The following is a 26,791-nucleotide window of genomic DNA, read 5'->3' as shown; positions in this document are numbered from 1 at the left end:
ATGCACGGGCTTCAGCAGTTGCAGCACACAGGCTCAGTAGTTGCGGTGTGCAGGCTGAAGAGCGCAGGCTCAGTAGTTGTGTCGCACAGGCTTAGTTGCTCCACGGCATGTGGGATCTTCCCGGACCAGGGTTCAAACCCGTGTCCCCTGCATTTGCAGGCGGATTCTTAACCACTGCGTCACCAGGGAAGTCCCTGTTTCTGATTCTTGACACACAGTAGGTCTTAGAGCTCCAGCACCACGCTCGGGCATCAGGTGCTCAGCAGAGCTGGTGCAGCAGACACAGCCCGCCCTGCACGAGCCAGGTAACCCAGACAAGCCGCTTGCTTCTTTGTGCCTGTTCTGTTTCATTTCTACGAGCAGCTCTACCCCAAGGCACATAACAAGAGGTGGTCACGTGAAGCCCGTGGTGATGCCCAGTTCACGCGAGAGCTCACACAGGAAACCCGCCCCAACCACTCCACCTGTGAAGTTCCCAAGCATCGTCCTCACCAAAACCTCGCCCTCCACGAGCATCACCTGCGTCATTTAACAAAAGGGGACAGGAACCCTTCTGGGCCCACCTGTCAGGGCCCTGACCCACAGGAGGGCTGAGCCTGAGGACAGAGAGGTTCTTACTCAGAGCACCGTCCACAGGAACCACCGGGGCCCGAGGGAGCGCCCTACAGGATTCACGGGAGCTGACCACGAATGGGGGTGCCAACAGCAAGGTCTGGGGTCAGAGGCTGCGCCTGCATCCTGGATGCCCACCCAATCCCCTCCCGCACCTATACCACAAACACAGGATCTTCCCACAGAATGCCACCCAACAGTGAGCAGCCACCCCGTCCCCATGGCCTGGCACCCTGCCCTCCAGCAGCGTCCCCACTGGGAGCCACCCCCCAGGGCCTTACCCGAGTCTTGGCCTTCAGAAACACGTGGCTCTCCATGTCCTTGCTGGATTTACTGTGGGCCACACCAGCCTTCCTCATGGCATCCTCTCTGGAACACAAAGGAGGAGAGATGTTGACACAGGCTCCCTGGCCAGCAGGCCCACGGATGTGGCCTGGCCCACCAGCCTGGTTGAGGCCCAGGAGAGGCACGAAGCGGGGGGCTCTCAGCACAGCGATGAAAGGCAGCTGAGCAAAGGAGAAGGCGGGCAGCGCCACGAGAAGGAAGGAACAGGAAAGGCGGTCACCATGAAACAAAGCAGCCACCCCGCTTGAGCGGGCAGAGGGGCCAGGCCCAGAGGCTCCTCACAACCAGCACATTAAACAACAGGGCGTCCAGCTGGCCTCCATTTCCTGCCCTCTACGTGACCTGAGCCCCCACCCAACTCTGGCGTCAAGAGCAGTTGGGACCCTTGCTCTGGAAGCCTCCTCTGCTGGAAAAAAGGGGCCATGCCAGTCACCTCTCAGTTCCTCCCAAGGCAAAGGTCCCTGTGTCGGACATGCAGCTCCTCCCAGTGGGACCAAGGAGATGAGCCCGACCTCAACAACTTCCAGCTGGGGGCAGGAGACCACACAAATGCCAACACATGCATGGCAAGAGACAGAATGTGACCCCAGGTTTTCATCACATGATGCTCTGCTGCACATGGCTAAGCCCGAGCTCCTCTGGATGGTAGCACACATTCCCCCACCCCCACCCCGCCCCCAGACGAAGGTAAGGATAGGTGCGCATTTGTTAGAAAGGAAGGAGCACATCAGGCTCAGGTCCACAAGCCTGGCCCCTCTGCTCACAGCCCGCCTTCTTCTCCACAGGATGGGTCTCCCGACCTGTCTTCCCAGCGCTGGGCTCACTGATAAAGACCCCCCTCTCCCAAGGGAATCCAACAAGCCTAGTCCAGCTGGTGCTGGAAGGCTTTCTGATGGCTCCAAACACACACACACCCTGGGTACTGAAAGAGCGTGCACATGGGCTGCAGGATCACATTCGTGATCCCGAGAGAAACCCCAGACAAGAGGCTAAATGCTGAGATGGATAAATCTGTACTAACGTATAAAGAAAGATAAAATGCTGCTGACTACCACACTGCCAGATTCCACACGTGAGGCCAGAGTCCCCACCTCCCGCCTGCTTCCCTGAGCCTGCACCAGGGCCAGGAGGCAGCAACGGGTTCCCGCTGGAGAAGCATCCAGAGTAGAGCAGATGCTCGCATGAGGGGATGTGTGACCAGGATCAAAGAGAGGCAAAAGGAAGGATGCAGGAGGACAAGGCGAGACCCTGACAGGCCAGGGGGACCTGGCGCTCAGGGGCTGAGGCCAGCGGAGCAGGCATCCCACGTGCGAACGTGGGTTCTGAGCCCTCGAGCAGCTCCGACAAGTGACTGAGCAGACCTGTCTTCAAGGGGGGGTCTCCCCAGCACCCCCATCCCTCCTCCAACAGCCATATGAGTCTAACCCTACCACAGAGGCTTGCCCGAAGCTGAGGGCCACAGAGCTGCGGACCACTGGGGCAACCCCAAGGACAGCGGTAGACACATGAGGGGGCCGTGACGGCTGGCAGCTGGCTGAGAAGAGGCCCCAGGAGCCAGGTGAAGCGCAGAGTGGCCAAGAGGGGCGCAGACAGCCCTGCGTCACGAGCAGACGACCTGGGGGCTTGGCCAGGCACCTGGCTGGTGACAAATGGTCCTCCGAGCTGCTGGCAACAACTCTGAAGGGGGCAGACCCCTGCGGACACTGCATCTTGCCTGCAGCAGAGACCCTGGCACGTCCGCAGAGACAAGACAGACCTGTGCTTCGTGGTGGAGGGACCTTTCCAGGCCCAAAGACACCGGATCTCCTGGAGCAGGAGCCCTGGCCTGTCGTGGTCAGGGCAACGCCACAGACGATGGGGACGCACGGGCACCGGCTGTTAGTGACTCAAGAGCCTGAAGGGCATCAACTACACAGGAGGCCAGAAACAGGTGTCTGTGGACAAGAATGGAACACAAGCAGCAGGCAGCGGGGCCTGGGTAACCACCCAGTTCTGCCTGGTGGTCTCAGCGTGCTCGTGCTCATCGTGCTCAGGGAAGGGGTCTCATGGCAGGGGCGGGGGGAAGGCTCTGCCAGGAGCACCAGCCACGTCCCCACTGCGCCTGCAGCGCCGCCCGAACAGGAGAACTGACAGGCACCCTGAACACTGTTCTCAGTTCTGCAAACCATACTGTTAAAAATGTTCTTGCTCTTGGGACTTCCCTGGCAGTCCAGTGGTTAAGACTCTGTACTTCCACTGCAGGGGGCACGGGTTTGATCCCCCGTCAGGGAACTAAGATCCCACATACCGTGCGGCACGGCCAAAAATTAAAAACAAAACAAAAACAAAAAACAAAAAACGTTCTTGCTCCTGTTTTCAGTCTGCAGATCATACTCCATAAAATAGAAGATGAGACAAAAAAGGAAGCAGGCAGTTCTGCTGTTCTAATCCTCCGCTTTCCCCCAAGGAAAGGGCCAGTCCTGTCATTTTCGGCCACCTCAGCATTTTGTCAGAGGCGCCATCCATCCGGGCTCTGACCACAACGTACTGCATCTCACGCGCCTGCACAGGTGCCGGCTCCCTCCTTCGCACTCAGGACCCATGGGCTCCTGGGCCTCCGCCCCCAGATAACAGGTTTCTGCTGGCAACTGTCAATAAATGACTGTCAATAAACACAGTCAAACTAGCACAACTGGGGCAGAGGGAGAGCCTCAGAAGCCTGGAGGGAGGAACGTGAGCACGTGGTCTGCCCCACAGGCGAGACCCCGGCCACAGGTCCAGTACCTTGGCGGCTGTCAGGGAGGCATCAGTACCATGAGAGACAGAAGGGCTGTCTGCAGGCCACGGCCTGGGCGGACCAGCCCTGACAAGATGATTGGGGGCTGAGAGCACGCAGCCCTCACTGAGACCCAGGCTCCACAAGGCACCTGGGGGTGGGAGAGGGTTGGGGGGGGCTGCCCCTGCTCCACAGCCACCCGTCTGCCAGGCAGAGCTCCACTGGTCTCTGGTCCAGACCTGACCCACCACCCGGGCCCCATGAGTCCCCCACCTGGAGCCCAGACCCCACCTGTGGTGACACACCAAGAAAACACCCAGGGCTTCCCTGGTGGCACAGTGGTTGAGAGTCCGCCTGCCGATGCAGGGGACACGGGTTCGTGCCCCGGTCCGGGAAGATCCCACATGCCGCAGAGCGGCTGGGCCCATGAGCCATGGCCGCTGAGCCTGCGCGTCCGGAGCCTGTGCTCCGCAATGGGAGACACCACAGCAGTGAGAGGCCCGCGTACCGCAAAAAAAAAGAAAAAGAAAACATCCAACAGCCTGAGCTCTGTGCCCCACAATGGTCCAGACGGGATGCCCGGGAGCCTCCTGTTCGCTTCCGGATTCTGAACGCCATTCCCTGCAGTTCAATCCTCACCGCATGTCACACTGCACCCGTGGCCATCCCTGTGGTGGCCTCTGTCTCCAGGCCCCACCCCATCCCCACCCCCTCGTCAGCTCCCCAAGCCTCTGCCCAAGTCCATGTCCCGCCTGCCTCAAGGGCCTTCCTCCTCAGCAGTAAGGCAGGCAGCCCGTCCAGCGAGGAGGCCCCTCCCCTCCCTCACCCACTCTGCTCGTTCTCCCAGGGCGGCTCTCTCCCTAGCCCTGCCCGCTGGGCCCTCCGACCTCGTACTTACGCAGCACCCCTATTCTCTGCCTCACGGAAACCCTGTGGTCACTCTGACCACACCCACGGCACCTCCTGTGGAAATCGCTGGCTTCCTGTCTGTCCCACGAACACCTGGAGAACAGACCATGGCATCCACCTCTGCGTGCTGCAGGCGGTCATCTGTGTCAATTTTTTATAACATGAGGGATGGCGACACCATGTACTTTGACGGACACGACATGCAGAACCCAGAACTGCTGTGACAGGCTCAGGGGACACCAAGCCTGGCACAGGCACGTCCCAGTGGTAGAGGCCAGGGGGCTTGGGGAAAGGCCTGTGCTGGGCAGATGGACCTGGCAGGAAGCAGAGAAGGGAGGGCCTGGGCTCCGACCACTTGTACAGAACACACAGACCGGGGATCAAGTTCCACCCTGACCACTGGCCAGCTCTGGGTCCTGGAGGCACTCCACCCCCAGGCACATCCTCTCCATAAAGGATGCTCAGAAGGGACTGAGGCTAGGATGAAGGGCGCTAGGACAGGTCCAGCCTCAGCACACCTGCTCCTCCTCACCTCCGCCCTGTCTCCAAAGTGGGAAACTCAATTTGTCGACTGGAGTCCAGTCCTCATCCCCGACACTGGAATCTTCAGAGGAAAGGCAAACACCCAGCCCACTGTGTGTCCCTGGGCAGGTGCGCCTGGACGTAAGCTCGACGTGCACTCAGGCTTCCGTCTGCCCTCACTGCCCACCACACCCCCCCTGCCAGTGATCCCCGAGGGAGGCGCCACCTTGAGGTGCCTGTGTGTCCTCTCCTACAGAGGGAGGACAGTGACAATGCCACCTCACGGGGTTGTCCTGAGGATTACAGCAGTAACATCATCAGGCACACTGGCACGGGAAGCACCAGGGTGTTAAGGAAATCAGTCAGAGAACAGTCTCGCCTGACTCTCCCACCTATGTTCCCTTCTCTCCTTACCCCACCCTCCTCAATGCTGCCTCCCCGGTCCAACAGAAGCTGAGTTCCTGGGAGCCCAAGTTCCTTGGCTCTGTGCCAGTGTCTAAACTCCTGGCCTCAGGCAGACGGGATGCCCTCCACCCACCCAAAGACTTTCATTCTGCCCAGAGGCATCTTCCCCTGATTTGAAAACCATGACACCCGTCAACCAACTGACCTCTCATGGATGTAAGTTTTTGCCAGCCCTGCCCCACCCTCGAGGAGAAGCTTCCTGGTGAAGTACCGCCTGTGTGTGCAGTCTGTTCACCAAACTGGGACAGGAGCCTGCAGCTGGTGTGTGCAACCCTTCAACCAGTGTAAGATCCCAAACCACAAAAGTACTGGAAGACAACAGGAGGACAGTTACATACCCAACATCAGGAGGAGGAAGGCTTTCCTAAGCACATCGCCCAAAGTAAACGCCAAAAAGGGGAAAAGATTTTACCAGATGGAAAACAGATTCCTCACACATTTTTATCAGCCACCAACCAGAGAGATAAGAAAAAGGTATCTGAACCTCAGCACCTCAAGCCCTGCCCTGACATCTGAGGAGGGGTGCTGAGGGCAGCCCCCACCCCACTCTCAGCCAGGGCCTGTGTGTCTGAGCTCCCCACACTTGTGGCACAGCCCTAGGTGATGTTTGTTTGGTAAAGCACAGCTCAGGTCAGCACAAGAGAGAAAACTGTCCCACCCTCCCTAAATGCCAGTTGGGCCCATGCATTCCACAGATGTGGCCAGCCCAAAGCTTCTGTACCTGCCCAGCACCAAGGAATCCTGGGAGCCTACCTCCAGACGAGATAGGAGGGGAAGACAGACCAGAGGAAAACAAATCACCACAATGGCCCTGAGAGGGAAACACAACTCTGACAAATTCTCACTACATCTATGGGTTTCATATTTTCAAGTGAGAAAGGACCTATATTTCCTTTGGTTGGTCCCCCAAAATATTATACTCTCTGAGGCACCAAATTTCTTAAAAACCAGGAATTTATTTGGAGAGGAGGATGATAAAGGATCAGTCAGAATAAAAGAATACAGGTTCCAGGACTTCCCTGGTGGCGCAGTGGTTAAGAATCCGCCAGGAAGATCCAGGAAGATCCCACATGCCGCAGAGCAATGAAGCCCATGTGCCATAACTACTGAGGCTGTGCTCTAGAGCCCGCGAGCCACAACTACTAAGCCCGCGTGCCACAACTACTGAAGCCCACGTGCCTAGAGCCCGTACTCCGCAACAAGAGAAGCCCACGCACTACAACGAAGAGTAGTCCCCACTCGCCACAACTAGAGAAAGCCCGCATGTAGCAACGAAGACTTAACACAGCCAAAAATAAATTAATTAATAAAAAAAAAAGTACAGGTTCCAATGTAAGGTCTGGCTCTCCAAAAAGAGGAAACCCATCTGCAGAAGACACATGATGGGTGAGGTGCTAGCTTAAGTCATAATCCAAATACGCTCCCTGCAATAACTTCATTTTAAAAATAAAATTAAATGAGATATGAACCTCCAGGTTGGAAAGGGGGACTGAATCTGAGTGTCTAATTTCCAGTTGCCTTCACAGTGCCCCGATATGAGAGTGAGCAGCCAACCAAGGGCTCCCAGACACCTAACATGGCAGATAAAGACCCTGCAAGAAACTCAGCAGGAAGAAAACAGAAACTATCTCAATATCCAAGTAGATAAGACATAGCATCCATTTAACAAGAACAAGATGCTATAAAACCAGAAAAGTCAGATTACAACAACAACAAAAAAGTTCTTACAAATAAAAGCCTATTAGATGTTAGCAGCAAAGGGTCAGAGATAAAATTGAAGAAATCTCCCACAGAGCAGAGCTAGAAGACAAAGAGATGGAAAACAGGAGATAAAAGATAAAATAAAAAGAAGGTAGGAGATTGGTTCAAGATGGTGGAGTAGAAGGACTTGCGCTCACTCCCTCTTGCAAGAGCACCAGAATCACAACTAACTGCTGAACGATCATCGACAGGAAGACACTGCAACTCACCAAAAAAGATACCACACATCCAAAGACAAAGGAGAAGCCACAATGAGATGGTAGTAGGGGCGCAATCACAATAAAATCAAATCCCATGACTGTTGGGTGGGTAACTCACAAACTGGAGAACACTTATATCACAAAAGCCCACCCACTGGAGTGAAGGTTCTGAGCCCCACATCAGGCTTCCCAACCTGGGGGTCCGGCAACGGGAGGAGGAATTCCTAGAGAATCAGACTTTGAAGGCTAGCAGGATTTGATTGCAGGACTTCAACAGGACTGGGGGAAACAGAGACTCCACTCTTGGAGGACACACACAAAGTAGTGTGCGCATCAGGACCCAGGGGAAGGAGCAGTGACGCCATAGGAGACTGAACCAGACCTACCTGCTAGTGTTGGAGGGTCTCCTGCAGAGGCGGAGGATGGCTGTGGCTCACTGTGAGGACAAGGACACTGGCAGCAGAAGTTCTGGGAAGTGCTCCTTGGCGTGAGCCCTCCCAGAGCCCACCACTGGTCCCACCAGAGAGCTGGGTAGGCTCCAGTGTTGGGTCGCCTCAGGCCAAACAACCAACAGGGAGGGAAACCAGCCCCACCCATCAGCAGACAAGCGGATTAAAGTTTTACTGAGCTCTGCCCACCAGAGCAACACCCAACTCTACTCACCACCAGTCCCTCCCATCAAGAAACTTGCACAAGCCTCTTAGATAGCCTCATCCACCAGAAGGCAGACAGCAGAGGCAAGAAGAACTACAATCCTGCAGCCTGTGCAACAAAAACCACATTCACAGAAAGATAGACAAGATGAAAAGGCAGAGCACTATGTACCAGATGAAGGAACAAGATAAAACCCCAGAAAAACAACTAAATGGAGATAGGCAACCTTCCAGAAAAAGAATTCAGAGTAATGATAGTGAAGATGATCCAGGACCTCAGAAAAAGAATGGAGGCAAAGATCAAGAAGATACAAGAAATGTTTAACAGAGACCTAGAAGAATTAAAGAACACCTAGAAGAATTAAAGAACAAACAAACAGAGATGAACAATACAATAACTGAAATGAAAAATACACTAGAAGGAATCAATAGCAGAATAACTGACGCAGAAGAACAGACAAGTGACCTGGAAGACAGAATGGTGGAATTCACTGCCACAGAACAGAATAAAGAAAAAAGAATGAAAAGAAATGAAGACAGCTTAAGAGACCTCTGGGAAAACATTAAACACAACAACATTCACAATATAGGGGGTCCCAGAAGGAGAAAAGAAAGAGAAAGGACCCGAGAAAATATTTGAAGAGATTATAGTTGAAAGCTTCCCTAACATGGGAAAGGAAATAGCCACCCAAGTCCAGGAAGTACACAGAGTCCTAGGCAGGATAAATCCAAGGAAAAACATGCCGAGACACACAGTAATCAAACTGACAAAAATTAAAGACAAAGAAAAATTATTGAAAGCAACAAGGGAAAAACAAAAAATAACATACAAGGGAACTCCCATAAGGTTAACAGCTAATTTCTCAGCAGAAACTCTACAAGCCAGAAGGGAGTGGCATGATATATTTAAAGTGATGAAAGGGAAGAAACTACAACCAAGATTACTCTACCTGGCAAGGATCTCATTCAGATTCGATGGAGAAATCAAAAGCTTTACAGACAAGCAAAAGCTAAGAGAATTCAGTACCACCAAACCAGCTCTACAACAAATGCTAAAGAAACTTCTCTAAGTTGGAAACACAAGAGAAGAAAAGGACCTACAAAAACAAACCCATAACAATTAAGAAAATGGTAATAGGAACATATATCAATAATTACTTTAAATGTGAATGGATTAAATGCTCCAATCAAAAGATACAGGTTCACTGAATGGACACAAAAACAAGACCCATATATATGCTGTCTACAAGAGAACCACGTCAGACCTAGGGACAGATACAGACTGAAAGTGAGGGGATGGAAAAAGATATTCCATGCAAATGGAAATCAAAAGAAAGCTGGAGTAGCAATACTCATATCAGATAAAACAGACTTTAAAATAAAGAATGTTATAAGAGACAAGGAAGGACACTACATAATGATCAAGGGATCAATCCAAGAAGAAGATATAACAATTATAAATATATATGCACCCAACACAGGAGCACCTCAATACATAAGGCAACTGCTAACAGCTATAAAAGAGGAAATCGACAGTAACACAATAATAGTGGGGGCCTCTTAACACCTCACTTACACCAATGGACAGATCATCCATACAGAAAATTAATAAGGAAACACAAGCTTTAAATGACACAATAGGCCAGATAGATTTAATTGATATTTATAGGACATACCATCCAAAAACAGCAGATTATACTTTCTTCTCAAGTGCACATGGAACATTCTCCAGGATAGGTCACATCTTGGGCCACAAATCAAGCCTCGGTAAATTTAAGAAAATTGAAATATCAAGCATCTTTTCCAACCACAACATTATGAGATTAGAAATCAATTACAGGGAAGAAAATGTAAAAAATACAAACATATGGAGGTTAAACAATACGTTACTAAATAACCACGAGATCACTGAAGAAATCAAAGAGGAAATAAAAAAATACCTAGAGACAAATTACAATGAAAACACAATGATCCGAAACCTATGGGATGCAGCAAAAGCAGTTCTAAAAGGGAAGTTTATAGCAATACAAGCCTACCTCAAGAAACAAGAAAAATCTCAAACAAACAATCTAACCTTAACCTAAAGGAACTAGAGAAAGAAGAACAAACAAAACCCAAAGTTAGTAGAAGGAAAGAAATCATAAAGATCAAAGCAGAAATAAATGAAATAGAAACAAAGAAAACAATAGCAAAGATCAATAAAACTAAAAGCTGGTTCTTTGAGAAGATAAACAAAATTGATAAACCATTAGCTAGACTCATCAAGAGGGAGAGGACTCAAATCAATAAAATTAGAAATGAAAAAGGAGGAGTTACAACAGACACTGCAGAAATACAAAGCATCCTAAGAGACTACAAGCAACTCTATGCCAATAAAATGGGCAACCTGGAAGAAATGGACAAATTCTTAGAAAGGTATAACCTTCCAAGACTGAACCAGGAAGAAACAGAAAATATGAGCAGACCAATCACAAGTAATGAAATTGAAACTGTGATTAAAAATCTTCCAACAAACAGAAGTCCAGGACCATATGGCTTCACAGGTGAATTCTATCAAACATTTAGAGAAGAGCTAACACCCATCCTTCTCAAACTCTTCCAAAAAATTGCAGAGGAAGGAACACTCCCAAACTCATTCTATGAGGTCACCATCACCTTAATACCCAAACCAGATAAAGATCCTACAAATAAAGAAAATTACCAACCAATATCACTGATGACTATAAATGCAAAAATCCTCAACAAAATACTAGCAAACAGAGTCCAACAACACATTAAAAAGATCAGACACCATGATCAAGTGGGATTCATCCCAGGGATGCAAGGATTCTTCAATATATGCAAATCAATCAATGTGATACACCATATTAACAAACTGAAGAATAAAAACCATATGATCATCTCAATAGATGCAGAAGAAGCTCTTGACAAAATTCAACCCCCGATTTATGATAAAAACTCTCCAGAATGGGCTTCCCTGGTGGCGCAGTGGTTGAGACTCCACCTGCCGATGCAGCAGACATGGGTTCGTGCCCCGGTCTGGGAAGATCCCACATGCCGCGGAGCGGCTAGGCCCGTGAGCCATGGCTGCTGAGCCTGCATGTCCAGAGCCTGTGCTCTGCAACGGGAGAGGCCACAACAGTGAGAGGCTCACGTAACGCAAAAAAAAAAAAAAAAAAAACTCTCCAGAAAGTGGGCATAAAGGGAACCTACCTCAACATAATAAAGGCCATGTATGACAAACCCACAGCAAACGTCATTCTCAATGGTGAAAAACTGAAAGCATTTCCTCTAAGATCAGGAATAAGACAAGGACATCCACTCTCACCACTATTATTCAACATAGTTTTGGAAGTCCTAGCCACAGCAATCAGAGAAGAAAAAGAAATAAAAGGAATACAAATTGGAAAAGAAGTAAAACTGTCACTCTTTGCAGATGACATGATACTATATAGAATCCTAAAGATGCCACCAGAAAACTACTAGAGCTAATCAATGAATTTGGTAAAGTTGCAGGATACAAAATTAATGCACAGAAATCTCTTGCATTCCTATACACTAACGATGAAAAATCTGAAGGAGAAATTAAGAAAACACTCCCATTTACCACTGCAACAAAAAGAATAAAATACCTAGGAATAAACCTACCTAAGGAGACAAAAGACCTGTATGCAGAAAACTATAAGACACTGATGAAATTAAAGATGATACAAACAGATGGAGAGATATACCATGTTCTTGGATTGGGAGAATCTATATTGACTATACTACCCAAAGCAATCTACAGATTCAATGCAATCCCTATCCCTATCAAATTACCAATGGCATTTTTTTTTACAGAACTAGAACAAAAAATCTTAAAATTTGTACGGAGACACAAAAGACCCCGAATATCCAAAGCAGTCTTGAGGGAAAAAAAATGGAGCTGAAGGAATCAGACTCCCTGACTTCAGACTATACTACAAAGCTACAGTAATCAAGACAATATGGTACTGGCACAAAAACAGAAATATAGATCAATAGAACAGGATAGAAAGCCCAGAGATAAACCCACGCACCTATGGTCAACTAATCTATGACAAAGGAGGCAAGGATATACAATGGGGAAAAGACATTCTCTTCAATAAGTGGTGCTGGGAAAACTGGAGAGCTACATGTAAAAGAATGAAATTAGAACACGCCCTAACACCATACACAAAAATAAACTCAAAATGGATTAAAGACCTAAATGTAAGACCGGACACTATAAAACTCTTAGAGGAAAACATAGGAAGCACACCCTTTGACATAAATCACAGCAAGACCTTTTTTGATCCACCTCCTAGAGTAATGGAAATAAAAACAAAAATAAACAAATGGGACCTACTGAAACTTAAAAGCTTTTACACAGCAAAGGAAAACATAAACAAGACGAAAAGACAACCCTCAGAATGGGAGAAAATATTTGCAAATGAACCAACGGACAACGGATTAATCTCTAAAATATATAAACAGCTCATGCAGCTCAATATTAAAAAAACAAACAACCCAATCAAAAAATGGGCAGAAGACCTAAACAGACATTTCTCCAAAGACATACAGATGGCCAAGAAGCACATGAAAACCTGCTCAAAATCACTAATTATTAGAGAAATGCAAATCAAAACTACAATGAGGTATCACCTCACACCAGTTAGAATGGGCATCATCAGAATATCTACAAACAACAAATGCTGGAGAGGATGTGGAGAAAAGGGAAACCTCTTGCACTGTTGGTGGGAATGTAAGTTGATACAGCCACTATGGAGAACAGTATGGAGGTTCCTTAAAAAACTAAAAATAGAACTACCATATGACCCAGCAATCCCACTACTGGGCATATACCCAGAGAAAACCATAATTCAAAAAGACACATGCACCCCAATGTTCATTGCAGCACTATTTACAATAGCCAGGTCATGGAAGCAACCTAAATGCCCATCAACAGACGAATGGATAAAAAAGATGTACTTATATACAATGGAATATTAGCCATAAAAAGGAACGAAACTGGGTCATTTGTAGAGATGTGGATGGATCTAGAGACTGTCATACAGAGTGAAGTAAGTCAGAAAGAGAAAAACAAATATCGTATATTAATGCATATACGTGGAACCTGGAAAAATGGTACAGATGAACCGGTTTACAGGGCAGAAATAGAGACACAGATGTAGAGAACAAACGTATGGATACCAAGGGGGGAAAGTGGCGGGGGTGGTGGTGGTGGTGTGATGAATTGGGAGATTGGGATTGACATATATACGCTAATACGTATAAAATGGATAACTAATAAGAACCTGCCGTATAAAAAAATAAATTAAATAAAATTCAAAAAAAAAAAAAAGAGGGTCAAAGGGCCAGCTTTAAAGACATGGGGGGAGAGTGAATACAGGGCATGGAGGAAACGGGACTCCCTGGGAAATGACTGAAGGGACTTCCCCTGAAGCACCGCCGTGAGTTTTGGGAGTAAGGCAAGTCGCCCTAAAGCTCACCTGAGAGGAGAAGCAACAGGCCAGCCCTGGAGGCAAGAAAGCAGCAGGAGAGGCTTCTCAATCCTTGAGGAAGCACCTCCGCCCTAGAAGTCCACATGCATCCAAACTGACATGGCCTCCCTGGAGCCCCTTTCCTGGAAGCTGGTAGAACAAGGCAGTGAACCAAAAAGAAGAAAACCCAGGATACAGGAAGCAAGAACCCCAACACTGGAGCCCTGCAGGAGACAAGCCCTGAGAGGGCCTCACCCTTGAGGCCTCCAGAAGGGAGGTGCAGAAGGACAGACAGCCCAGCAGTACCAAGCTTGTGATAACTGCACTGAGAGGTGACTGAAGACAGAGGAAGACTCAGCCGCAGGCACACAGAACTCTAGGCACATTTCTAAGAAGGCACGTTTTTCCCAGGGAGTGAAAACCATCAGTCTGCCACTGTGTTCGGCTGTGAACGTCTGTCCATGTGGCCCTAAACACTAGCGCTCATTACCCATTTACCCAGAAGCTGAAACACTGGTGGACAAGGGAGAGGCAGAGATAACAGCTGCGTTCCCAGAGAAAGTCAACAGATAATCAGAAACTCATCACCGTGATGACCCGTGCGTGCATGTGACTTAGAACCACGGACGCTGGCCAGAAAAGAAAGCCCCGGCCAGAAAAGAAAGCCCCGAGTCAAGGGGAGGACCCAGTGAGTCGGGACCACCGCAGTCTCTTGTAAGTTGTTATCAGTCCTTGACTTTTAAAATTTATGCACAAATATTAGTTTGATAAAAATCAAATGACAGGGACTTCCCTGGTGGCACAGTAGTTAAGAATCTGCCTGCCAATGCAGGGGACACGGGTTCGAGCCCTGGTCTGGGAAGATCCCACATGCCGCGGAGCAACTAAGCCCGCAAGCCACAGCTACTGAAGCCTGCGCACCTAAAGCCCATGCTCCGCAACAAGAGAAGCCACTGCAATGAGAAGCCCACGCACCTCAAAGAAAAGTAGCCCCTAGAGAAAGCCTGCGTACAGCAATGAAGACCCAACACAGCCAAAAAAATAAAATTAAAATAAATAAATTTTAAAAAAAATCAAATGACAAAATGCACCTAAAGAGTGTGCCACTGACTCTGCCATAAAGAAATATTCAAGGAACGCCAGCTATGAAGAAAGGCCTCCTTCGCCTTTCTATGCCTTCCCAACTCAGTCCACGCAGAGACAGGAAGCTCCGCTCCATCAGCAGTGCCCCCACCCACCTGCCCCAGCATTCTGCAGTTCTCCCAGGACCCCTTGGCCAGAGTGTGGTCAGAGGCACCGACCCAAGAGGGGCCATCGCACACCGCCCCCCACGGGACACGCAGCTTCCCCGGGGCTCAGAGAGCCGACAGGGGGTCTTCTCTCTCGAGCCTGCCCCAGCACCCAGGTGGCTTCAGCTCGGAGTGAGGAAATGATGAGACACAGATGGTTTAGTCACCAACTGCAACCAGAGCAAACTACCTGTCCTTAACTCAGGGAGCCTGCTTCACCTCACTGCAGCTGGAAGCCTGTTTGCCAAACTACATCCCAGACTATGAGCCCTTCCTGTTCTCTTTCTCTTCACTTTCTTATCGGTTTAAGCTCTCCAATTTCTGCTTGCAAGATTTCTCAACCCTCGACAAATTAGATCAATGAAAGAACAACACCTAAAGACGCTACCGCTGCTCTTAAAGCATATGTCATTATTTGAGCTACAGAAGCTACACAAGTTTCATCATTTTCTCCATTCTGCGGGTTTGACCACAACAGAACCAGGATGCTGGAAAGACCTCTTGATCCATCCAGGCAGTGGCCTCTGGGCTCCAGGCCTTGGACCACTGTGGCTCCCCAGGTTCCAGCCCTGAGCGTGTCCCACTCACCACTGGGCAACCACGTGGTTAAGGACAGACTCTACCAACCCAAGAGCTTATTAAAATGCTTATCTCACGTGACTTTGTAAAATATTTCGGGGGAGGAAAGCCCTATCTTCCAGAGGTCTGCACTCGAGTCCCAGCAGTGAAAATCATACGGTATCTGGGAAGTGACTGACGACAGTCCAGGACGGGGTGGAAAGGGATGGGTGAAACACTGGCCATATGATGCTAACTCTCCAAGTAGCTAGGAGACCATACTTCCATTATCCCTACTTCTGTGAAGGAAAAGTCCATAACAGAACTTTTAACAAGATAGGAAATAAAGGAGTTATCTCAAGCACACAGGATGACTGTGCAGAGATGCCTGAAGGAGGCTCACTCCCAAGAGTGCCCTGCAGTGGGGCCCTCTGGGCCATCACACGGGGAGCAACCATGCACTCCGAGTCTCCCTCGGCCTAGAGAGCTTGGGCCTCAGAAAGTGGGAACTGATAAGTCTCACAAAACCTGTTCCCATAACCAGAGGTCGGTCCAGTCCCTCCCCACCCAGACAGAGCCAGACTATGTGGAAGAGTCCTATCCGCCAGAAGACTTGCTGTGTCCAGTCTCATGTGAACCTGGGCCATGGGCACACAAGTCCCAGCCAGAGTCCCCCCAGGGGATGAACCTTGGCGGTGAGAAAGCCACCACTCAAACCTGAACTCAGAGTCTAATTCCACTTAAGAAACATGGGTCTGTGTGTGTGTTGGCATATTTAAAATACATACACATCAAGTCATATGCCCAAAGAAACAGAACTGGAGGAAAGAGATCAAAATGTCAGCAACAGCCATCTCTGAGCAGAGAGATCACAGAAAATACCCTCCTGTTTTGAAATCATCTGCAACATTATCTGAAGAGAATGAAGTACCGCACCCACCAGCCCGGAACACACTGACTGAAACAGGAGGTGGAGACGTGCTGGCGCTGCCGGGACTGGCTTCCCTGCACCCACATCCTCTCCCTCCGCTCCACCCACATGCCCCTTGGGGCCCCAGCGAGGCACTCCTGCAGCTGACGCTCTTCCAGGTCTGCTCCCTGCTTCTCCCACAGGCAGCTGGACTTCTCTCCTCCAGAGGGTTGACACTCCACACACCCTGCACTTCGTCACATTGCACTCACCTCTCAGAAATTAGCACAGGATCAGGGCTCGCCTCCCTCACACCGTCACCAATTCTGCAGCTTCCTTCCTGACAGATCTGTCCCTCCTAAGCCATCCCTTCCATTCCTACTGTCTCTGCACCCGGTGGGTCAATCTGAGTGCGCATTAACAATTAACAAAGTGATTGTTATGAAGGCAGCTTCCTTGACAACATTGGGTGTTGGCAAAGATGTCTAACAAGGGCAACCTCCCCACGTGGCTGGTGGGAATGTCAACTGGTATCACCTGGGAAAATCATTTTCCAGACAGTGCTGAAGCTGAAGGCCACCCCTGCACCTAGCCCTGGGGTCAGAGCCCAGAGAGCGAGTACTGTACTCACAGGAGACAGGACCCAAAGCGGCCCTGGTGCAGTGTTCACACAGCCAACAACTGGAACTAACCCCAATGTCTGTCAAACACACAGCAGGACAGTACCGGGGGTGGGGGTGGGGGGCGCGGTCATGCAGTGGAATATCGGCATAAATAAGAACCTGCTGCCTACGAGGACAAACGTCACACACGTCACTCTGAACGGAAGAGTCCAGACCCAGGGTTGCAGAGCTTGGGATTCCAGTGACAGGAAATTCTGGAACAAACGTCTCCATGGCCCGGAAGTCAGGAGAGTGGGGCAGGGGCTGCACCGGCTGAAGCACAGGGTGCTGGGCCTGTTCAGGATGTAGTCTGGGCAGCTGGTAGGCATTTTCACGGTGACACGTGTCCTCGGGCCGCTCACTGCATGGGTGGGCTTTACTTCAATACTATGGGAGCCTGGTGAGGGCCCTTGAGCCTGGCCCCAGGACCTGCCCCAGCCCCACCCTCAGGTTTGGACTCCAATGGTCTGGGGTCTGAATTCCAACCCTGAACCCCTGGCAGGGATTTCCCGCTGCACAGTCTCAGGCCTGAATCCTCCCTGGCATGACTCACGGCAACCCGATGGGTGTGAAGGGCCTGCGGTGGCCCAAAAGGGCCTCGCAGGGCAAAGCTGGCATTCTCTCCACTTTATATCAGGGGCTCCAGCCCACACCCAGCAGCCAGATCACTTCCTCACACAGCACCTCTGATGAGGATGGAAAGGAAGTTGGAAAGAGGGAGAGAACAGGAGACAGCGGGGATGGGAATGAGCCATTTCTGAAGCAACAAGCACTGCCCCCACACCCCCAGGAGCCTGCACTGGAAGGAGCAAGGGGTGCACAGGCTTCAGAGAGCAGAAGTCCCCACGCAGGGCCCTCTGCCCCTCCCCGCCTTGCCACCCCTCTCCCGGACTGGATGCCAAGTGGCTGGGCACAAAGGCTGACCTGCAGCCAGGCCACACCTCAGCCCTGGTCCCTACCCGCCCCCACCCTACCGCCTGAGTCCCAGGCAGAGCTGGAGGAAACCATGTCCAGGGGAGGAAGCCAGACAGCACCCAGCTGCTACTCGCCAAGCCTGAGCACAGAGCCATGTGAGAGAACCGGTGAACGGAGGGAGAGCACGCCAGAGCGCTCTGCTCTGTCCCTGCAACTCTGTATGTCTGAAAAAACGGTCTCGGAAAAAAAAACTCAAAGTAAGGTCAAATGTCTCCTCCAAGGACTCACTGTCCCAAATAAGTTACTCCTCCTTGGATACTTAACTCATTCAATCAGGAACGGTTACTAACAGGCCCCGCCTAGGTTAGCAAGAGACTCCTTATATTTTTTTTTTGGCCACTGCAGCTTGAGGGATCTTAGTTCCCAGACCAGGGATTGAACCTGTGCCCTCAGCAGGGAAAGCTCAGAGTCATAACCACTGGACCGCCAGAGAAGTCCCAAGAGATACCTTATTAAAGTGGAGGGGAACATCCCTCCCTCACGGGGTTGTGGTTTCGAGATAATTATGCCTGGGCTCCTAACGCATCCTCCTCTGTCTCCGGGATCAGGTACTCATTCGCTTATCTGTTAAACAGAACCATCTAGTAACACCCTGAACTCCCCTGTCTTTACATGAATGTCTCAATCAAAAAAAAAAAAAAGGCTCAGCACTGCTTTCCACAACGCTCCCTGCAATTACCCTGCATCCCTCACCTAAGACAAGGCACCATGCTAGGAGCTCACTGGGATGCAGAAGTGTACGACCAGGTCCTGCACTCAACAAATTTATAATACTGTTGGCAAGGCAAAAAAATAATAATGAGTGTAAAAAGAGCAAAAAAGAGTTCATCTGTTCAGTTCATGCCAGGATGCATCCAACAAGGGCTCTACAAACTCAAGAGGAATTAGGGACCACTGTGGGCTGAGCCATCAGGGTCATGAGGAGGGAATGAGGCCAAGACCAGACCTCTGACAGGGCAGAGAAAGAACGACAGAGGGCAAGCCAGCCGTGTCTGCAGCCAGAGGGCCTGACGTGCAGCAGGAGTGTCTGGCTGGGGCTCTCCCACCAGCACAGAGGGAGGGTCAGCTGGAAAGGTAATTTCAGATGGAAAGCAGAATGCTTCTTAGCAGGGGTGGAAAGAACGGCTGTGCTGGCACCTGGCCCAGGCGACGGAGGACACCCACCGTGACACAAAGCACATGGCGACTTCCCACCTTATGGCAGCTGCCTGTGACCACGGCTCACCTCCTCCTCATCTGTAGACAGGGTCTACCTCTCCTTCAAAAGATTTCTGATTATGAAAGAAATACACGTTTACTGTTAACAAGTGACACACATACATATATATACTAAAAATTACAAAGAAAATTAAAATCACTCAGATAACCAGCCAAAGATGTCTATTTAACGAACTCAGCCTGTACCCCATGTTCCACGGCTCCTGAGGATGCCAGTTTGCCAGCATCCCTGCATGCGCAGTGCTATGACTTTCTCCAACTCTGAGGTGAAGGCCCATCAGGTTGGCTCACCGTCACTCTTGGAGAGGCAGGAATCAACTCTGATTCAGAAACTCTTGTAGTGTCCCTGCCACGAGGGGTTCAGACTGGGGGAAACAAGTGTTCAAACAATTCAGATGGAAACCGGTAACAGAGCATGGGTAAAGAGAGGGGCATGGTGGGTGGCTGGGTGTCCTGGGAGGGCGAGTGGGATAGGACTGCAAATGCTCAGCCACGGGAAGGACAGGTCTCTCAGGCAGGGGAACAAGCAGGAGGCAGGGCGACCAGGTCAAGAACGGGGCTCCTGTGAGGATCTGGGGCAGCCTGGCACGGTGGGGGCAGCAGGCAGGTGCAGACCCTGGAGGAGGGATCCTGGCTCAGAGCTGAATCCACAGGCTGCCATGCACACATTCTGGGCATCAAAGTGACTGGAGAAAGAGGATGGAGTCCATGAAGCAAGAGTTGACAACTTGAAGCTGAGTGGTGAACGCACAGGCATGGGGTCTTTAAACTACTCGGTCCTATGATTCATATTGAATTTTTTAAAATCCAGCAGAATTCCTTTAGAAATCAACCCTCTAGGTACATAACCAATATCACTGCCCTGAGGAATGCTTTTCAGGGGCAGGTACCCCTTGCCCTTCATGACCAGGGCAGGAAGATAATCACGTGGTCACGGTCCTTCCCACCCCAGAATGCCCACCATGGGTCCTGGACCAGCCATAGCCACCAGGTCAGGAATGGCAGTAACAGCTGGAAGACTTCTGACCAGGAATGGACGTAAGGGATGCAGCTGGTAGGGGGGTAGGGTCACCTATGAAAGGACGCTGGTGTGGCTGGGGACTGGCTGCAGCCTGTGCAGAGGCCAAAGATCAGCTGGGGCTTGCGGTGCTGTGCCAGCAGTGTTGTGCCAACTGCAGCAGAGGGGCCTGCCACCCTTTGGGGCCCAGTGACCCATGGGGAGTTGCTAAAACTGCCAACAGGATGCCTACCGGCAGCAGCTCCTCCAATGGGCTCTCTCAGTGCACATGGCTTGGGTTAACTTCCAGGGCCATCTCCCCGCTTCCCCAAAAGAGGCGTGACCACTCTTTCAGGTGAAAAAGTGGTTTGCCTCGCCAGTCCTGCTACGGTTCAGCAAGCACTCCTCTGTGACACGCATCCATGCCTCAGTTTCCTCACCCTACACGGGAGTAACAAGTCCACCCGCCCACTCTCAGGGCCAGCACAGAGACGGTGGGTGAGCCAACACAACAACTCCTGCAGCAGGGTGCACAGCACACCCCCCATGTTTCAGCTGCTGTTGTCGCTGCTGTTGAGAAAACCCTGGATGACGGAGGGCTCCCATCCCCTCATGTCACTGTCACTCCTGGCCTGGGGCAGTAGAGACAAGGGTCAGGACTCTGAAGTCAGTGTCTCACCAATCACTTTCTAGTTTCTTCGCTGGGACTTGTGGTGACCAGACAGGGCCCCTGGCCTCGGGGCACAGACATTCTGGAGCTGGGCTGTACACGGACATCAGCCCAGTCACGTGGATGACAACTGGGCTATGAAGAAAGCGGTGGGCTCAGCAGCTTCCCTGCTGGAGAACAAGGGCCAGAGTCACACCAGGGAGGCACAGGGCTGTTCGGAGGCCTGCGTGGGCTAAGCCACAGAAAAGGGTCGGCCAAGACTCAGTGGCTTCTGCCCGTGGGAGGGACCACAAGCCACAGGCAGGATCCGGACATGCAAGTTTCAGGACACTCCCTGTCCTTCTGAAGACCTCTCCAGACCCTTGGAAGTTGCTGTTTCGTTGTCTGTTCTCTTCTGCTTTTTTGCTTTGTTTTATTTTGTTTCTGGCTAAATAGCACTCGACTTTCTCCTTCTGGTCTAGGCTGAAATTTCCACACCTCCTAGGTTCCTGACCTGGAGCTCACACCTCCCTAGGGGTCCTTGGCAGAAGAGGCAGCTGACCGGTCCGCCCTCACTCTGCTCCACACTCCCTCAGCCCTTCGTGGCCCCTGACTGGAACCCTGATCAGGGCTGCCCTCCCCAACTGTGTCCTCCCCTTGCAATCTGTTCAGCCCAGCAGACATTTACTCCACGCCTTAAGATGCAATCTGCTGTACTGAGGGGTGGGAGGTACAAAAGTCTCAAGACTAAGATGGGAAGAGATGATCAAGGTGGTCCTTTTATGTATTCACCGTTCACCAACCCCATGGCATACGAGGCGCTGCTCACTTCTCACACACACTTGTTCTCCAGGAGCTGACAGACCAGACACGCGTGCTCAACACTAACCCAACAACCCAGGAGGCAGGCCCAAGGCCCACAATGACCAGCTCGGGGGCTCTAAGGGGGGCTGCTCCTGTGGTCCTGCAGGGAAAGTGGATGTTCCACAAAAAGCCCATCTGAACCCACCAAGAGTTTCACAACTACCCTCCCCAGAGGCTCCCGTGTCATCAATCCCCTAACCAGACTCAAAGGTTCCACCTTCACTCCCCAAGGCTCCTTCTCCTGCCAGGGCCTGGGGAGGGGGCATCAGGGGACGCATCACTGAGTCCCGAGCCCTCTGCTAGAGCGCGAGTGGAGGTCTCTTCCTTTTCCCTCCCACCACCCCTGTGAGACAGACTGGACTCCTGCCTTTGCATGGATGAGGGAGATGACCCAGAAAGGTGACGTATGCAAGCAAGGTCACTCAGCTCACACGTGGAGAAAGTGGGTGTTCCCAAGCTTCACAATGGCTGCTGGCGCAGGTAATGAAGGCCACTGTCATTGAGAAGGTGGCACACACAACACCCAGGAAAATATCTACTCTTGCACTCTTCAGCAAGTGGTTTATACGCCAGGTGCCATGCTTCATAGGATTGGAGTCTTACAGGAAACTCAAAGGGGCTGAGATACAAGATATCAGGGGGTGACCCACTTTAGGCAGGGTGGGCAGAAAAAGATCTTGAGTATTTAATATTTAAGCAGACATGTCAATGAGGAAAAGGAACTAGTCATGAATACAGTGAGGGGAAGTCTACCCATTGTGGAATATCTTAAATACTCGATAACAAATTGTTTAAAGGGAGAGAACAAAGAAAGAATTTGGAATGCTCAAGAAGCTGAAAGACCAGAGAGGGTGGAACGGGGTGGGGGTATGAGAGCAGGTGGCTAGGCCAGGCTGGGGTGGGGGTGGGGGGGACATCTGGAGCTCTGTTCGGACTCTGAGGACAGTCACTGATGGGTTGTCAGCAGGGCAGTGATGAGTGAGTGGAGGCAGAAGTCCGGGGAGGCCCGGAGGAGGCAGAGGCAGTGCAGGGCTAAGAAGAGGCTGCACTAGAGTCCCTTCAAGGGCCCTCCTAACCAGCCCCAACTCCAAACTGCTTTTCCTCAGTGGAAGCCAGGAGCCGTTTATTCAGCCTATTCTCTCAGGAGCTACTCAAGAGCGAGGTGAGGACAGGGAGCCCCCTCCCACTGAAACTTCCCAGGTCTTCGCTTGGCTTCCCTCATTCAACTGTAAATTACCTCGGTTCAAAACATTTCCCAAGGGATGTCCCTGGAAGTCCAGTGGTTAAGACTCCGTGCTTCCAATGCAGGGGGGCACGGGTTTGATCCCTGGTCTGGGAACTAAGATCCCCCACATGCCGTGTGGTGCGGCCAAAAAAAAAAAAATTTCCCAAGTCGGCCAACTTTAAACAACAGCATAAACACTGGAGAAAGTCAGAATTAACATGTCAGGTATCCTGACCTTCTTTTTTAATGCTGTGAACACAATAAATCAAGGCACCAAGAATCACGGCTTTCAAAGTGAAACCTGGAGAGAAAAGAGACAAATCTGAGAACTGAGAACACCCACATGATGTCAGGCAGAAAGCCTCTGAAACTGCTCATCCCAGTGGTGGCAGGCGGAAGGGCTCCCTAAAGTGCCCAGGCCTTAACCCTGGGAACACGCCAACAGTAGATGCAGAAGGGCCTTTCCAGATGTAATTAAGGTTATAGACTTGAAAGTAGGGACATCATCCTGGATTATCCAGGTGGGCTCAATCTAATCTGAGCCTTTAGTAGAGAATTATTTTCTCTGGTTGAAGGCAGAGAAATGGGGCAGAAGAGCCCACCCTTGCTGGAGGGGGCCACATAGGAAGTGTGACAGAGAATGGAGGCAGCCTCTAGGAACAAAGACTGACCTTGGAAAGGTTAACAGCCAGTTAGGAATGATTTCGCCTCAGTCTTCCAACGCCATGGAACTGAACTTAGCCAACAACCTGAATTAGCTTGAAAGCAAATTCTACCCCAGAGCCTCCAGGAAGAAATGCACCTGCCAATATCTTGATTTCGGCCCTGTAAGAGCCCGAGGAGAAGATTCAGCTGAGCCCACTTAGACCTCTGATCTACAGAACCTGTCAGATAATACACCTGTGTTGTTTTTAAGCAACACAGTTTGTTGGCAGCAACAGAAGAGTAATAGCAGCAATCTGGCAAAAAAAAAAAAAAAAAGAACCCAGTTCCTCTAGAAGCAGAAGGAGGCTGAATCAAGAAGTACTCAGTTGGTCCTCTTCAATGGCCCCCGCAGCCCTCTGACACTCCCCCACCTGCCCCATTTCCTTTGGCGGCAACTCATTCTTCCCGTCCTTAAATTCCGGGCTCCCTCAAAGAGGACTCTCTGCCCTGGGGGCCTTTCTTACAAGAGCCCTTAAGTAGGTCAATCCTCAAGATTTCATCGATTGGTAACTCCAACATTCACTGATTCTGCAATATCGGCACATCTGTCCCCAGACAATTCCACCGCAGGGCCCGGAGCCTAGCTCTCCAGTCCCCACTGCCTGCCCTGGACTGAGAGCTTCCCTGCCTTCCGCCCCACTTCCTTCCTTGCACACTGCTGCACCCCACCCCCTCCATCCAGTTAGTCATCAAGGACCATCTGCGCTCGCTCTCTGCTTTCTCTGGAATCATCTTCTTTCAGTTTCTACCACTGCCTAATGCAGGCCTTTAGAATCTCTTGCCTGACTAGGTCATTCCACAACCATTTTACGGAGCGATGTGACACACAGTGCTCTAGCAGGGGGAATACAGGCATGAAAAACGACAGGTCCCCAGACCCCAACAGCTCAAAACTCTCATAATGGGCCTCACTGGTCTCTCTCCTCTGTTCTTGATCCATCTTCGGGGACTCAGGGGATCTTCCCAACTCTGGCATCTCACCACCTCAAAGCAGGCCCCATGACAAATAGAGGCTCATCTCCCCAGCACAGCACTCCCACAGCTAACGGGTCAGCCCCCGCTGGCCCTCCTTGCACGATCATCTCCTCAAACCCCAGAACTCAGCCTAGCACGAGGTCCTCCACGCGGTGGGCACTCACGCTCCCCACTCCTCAGCTTGCAGTGATGGCCCTTCACACTCCTACTTATCATTCTGGGACTCAGTTTATTCGCCGCCTACTCCCCAACTGCTCAAGCAAACCGTCAATTCCAGTAGGAGAAAGCCTGCCCTGTAACTGCGCCTTGGCGGCGGCGGCGCGTCCCCCAAGGTCAGGGGCTGATCCCCGCCAGCACAGCCCGCCGGTCCGGCAAGCCCGGTAGAAGACAGTAAACCAACAAGCAGCCGGTGCGGAGGAGCGGAAGCTCCGCGCGCGAAGCCCAGGGCGCCCGGCAGCCCCTGCATCGATGGTCTCAGCAGCTGAGACTGAAGAGGAGGCACCAACCCCAGCTCTTCACTCCCACTCCCGACCGAAGGTCGCTTCCTGACAGCCTCTTCCTGCCACCCTCCGGCGAAGTCCACGGGGGGGAGGGGGGTCACCCGTAGATTCTCGCCCCCACCGCCCCTTCTGCCCACCCCCTCCGCCCTCGCCCCGAGGCGCTTTCTCCGAGGAGGAATCGCAAAGCGCCCAGACCTGCAGAAGCCGCCACTGGCGGCCCCGGCCTCCTCCGTCCGCAGTGGGACGCAGAGCTGGGGAAAGGTTGCCTCCCAAGCACACAAATGACGAATGAGAAAGCTCAGGACGATGACTCAGAAGCCGGGGCTCGCCGGCTGGCAGAGTTCGGCCCAGGAACGCTAACCCGCGACCGCGGCGGCCGAGAGCGGAGGGGACAGAGGGGAGGGCCACGCCCCGGTACCCCGCGATCCGGCGCCCGGAATCCCCCGGTCCGGCCGCGCCTCCCCCTCCGCGAGGAGGGCTGAGAGGAAGGATGAGGAGGGGAAGGCTGAGGGGAAGGCCGGGGGTCGCGCCGCCGCCGCCTCGGCCCCTACTCACATTTGGCTGACCAGCTTCTGCCGGAAGGCGGCGCTCCGCCAGTCGGTCTCCTGCCCCGAAACGTCCATGCCGGTGCCCCGCTCCCACCGCCTGCGCCCCGCTCGGCAGCCGCCGCCTCAACCGCAGCGCCAGGCCCAAACCCGGAAGCCGTCGGCTGCGTCTCGGCCGCGCCGGAAGCGGAACGGGGATTGTGGGAACTGGGGCGCGAGCGGGGGCCTGTGGGAAATGGAGTCCGCGGGCGCCCGGGAGCCCCACCCCCACCGCGCTCCCAGCCGCCCGAGGCTGACGGCAGCTGCACCTCGTCGAGTGCCTAGCCTGTGGCCCTACTGTGGGCTGGCCCTGCAAGTCCAGGGGATCCACACCCCTCGGGGAGACCGCGCGCGGCCACCCGCTACCTGAGCGGATGCCGTGGAGAGATTATCAGAGATTTATCAGACACCTGCTGTGCCCCTGCTGTGCCCGCACGATCCGGGCCCTACTTCCCTGAGGCTGCCTTCCAGCGCCGCATCCCAAGAGGGACCAGACGATGCTTCTCTCCGTTAGACTTTTGGAATCTCATATCCCACCAATGGCTATATTTTGTAGGGGTTGGAGATGTGAGGAACCCAAACCACACTGTTAATTTTTAGACACAGGCTTTCCTGTTTGGCCCAACAGGAGAACACCTTCCAGATGCTCGCTGACAGCGCACAAACTTGCTGAGTGGAGGAGGCAGGGGAGTTGGAGGCAGGCGGGAATGGACAGGGGTTGAAGCCTGAGGATACTTTTAGGAGGATAAAAGTTCTGCCAGACTGAACCTATGCGGCCTTTCTGTGGCCCTGCGGAGGGAAGACAGGTGACAAAAATCCTAAGCCCAACTTAGGTCCCCAAGTGGTAAATAGACAGTCACCAAGATGGGCCTCACAGAAAGTGAACTGGCACCTACTGACGCCTAATAAGTGCCTGGCCCAGGAGGGGCTGTGTCCACCCCGTGTCCCTGAGCCCCA

General features: G+C 51.8%; 1 protein-coding gene across 7 annotated transcripts in view; it reads right to left on the bottom strand.

Moving 5' to 3' along the window:
- The window catches only part of MED15 (mediator complex subunit 15), a 61,401-nt gene extending 35,436 nt beyond the window's left edge, over positions 1-25,965 (bottom strand). For 4 of the 7 annotated variants that reach the window (XM_049697590.1, XM_049697595.1, XM_049697596.1 and 1 more), the window contains exons 1-2: positions 25,806-25,965; positions 894-981 (exon numbers count right to left, since the gene is read on the bottom strand). In XM_049697590.1, coding sequence (XP_049553547.1) covers positions 894-981; positions 25,806-25,873 — 156 coding nt within the window. In that variant the 5' untranslated portion in view covers positions 25,874-25,965. Of the gene's footprint in view, positions 1-893; positions 982-2,713; positions 2,892-4,610; positions 4,763-5,153; positions 5,226-5,753; positions 5,917-7,955; positions 10,293-25,805 lie in introns of those variants that run through there. The other 3 variants (XM_049697591.1, XM_049697594.1, XM_049697593.1) reach the window with 3 other exon arrangements.
- Positions 25,966-26,791: the final 826 nt, after the last annotated feature.

The sequence above is a fragment of the Orcinus orca genome, chromosome 15 (genome assembly GCF_937001465.1).
Source record: "Orcinus orca chromosome 15, mOrcOrc1.1, whole genome shotgun sequence".
NCBI lineage: Eukaryota > Metazoa > Chordata > Mammalia > Artiodactyla > Delphinidae > Orcinus > Orcinus orca.
Note: the sequence above shows the minus strand (reverse complement) of the source record. Positions and strands in the feature narration are given on the sequence as shown.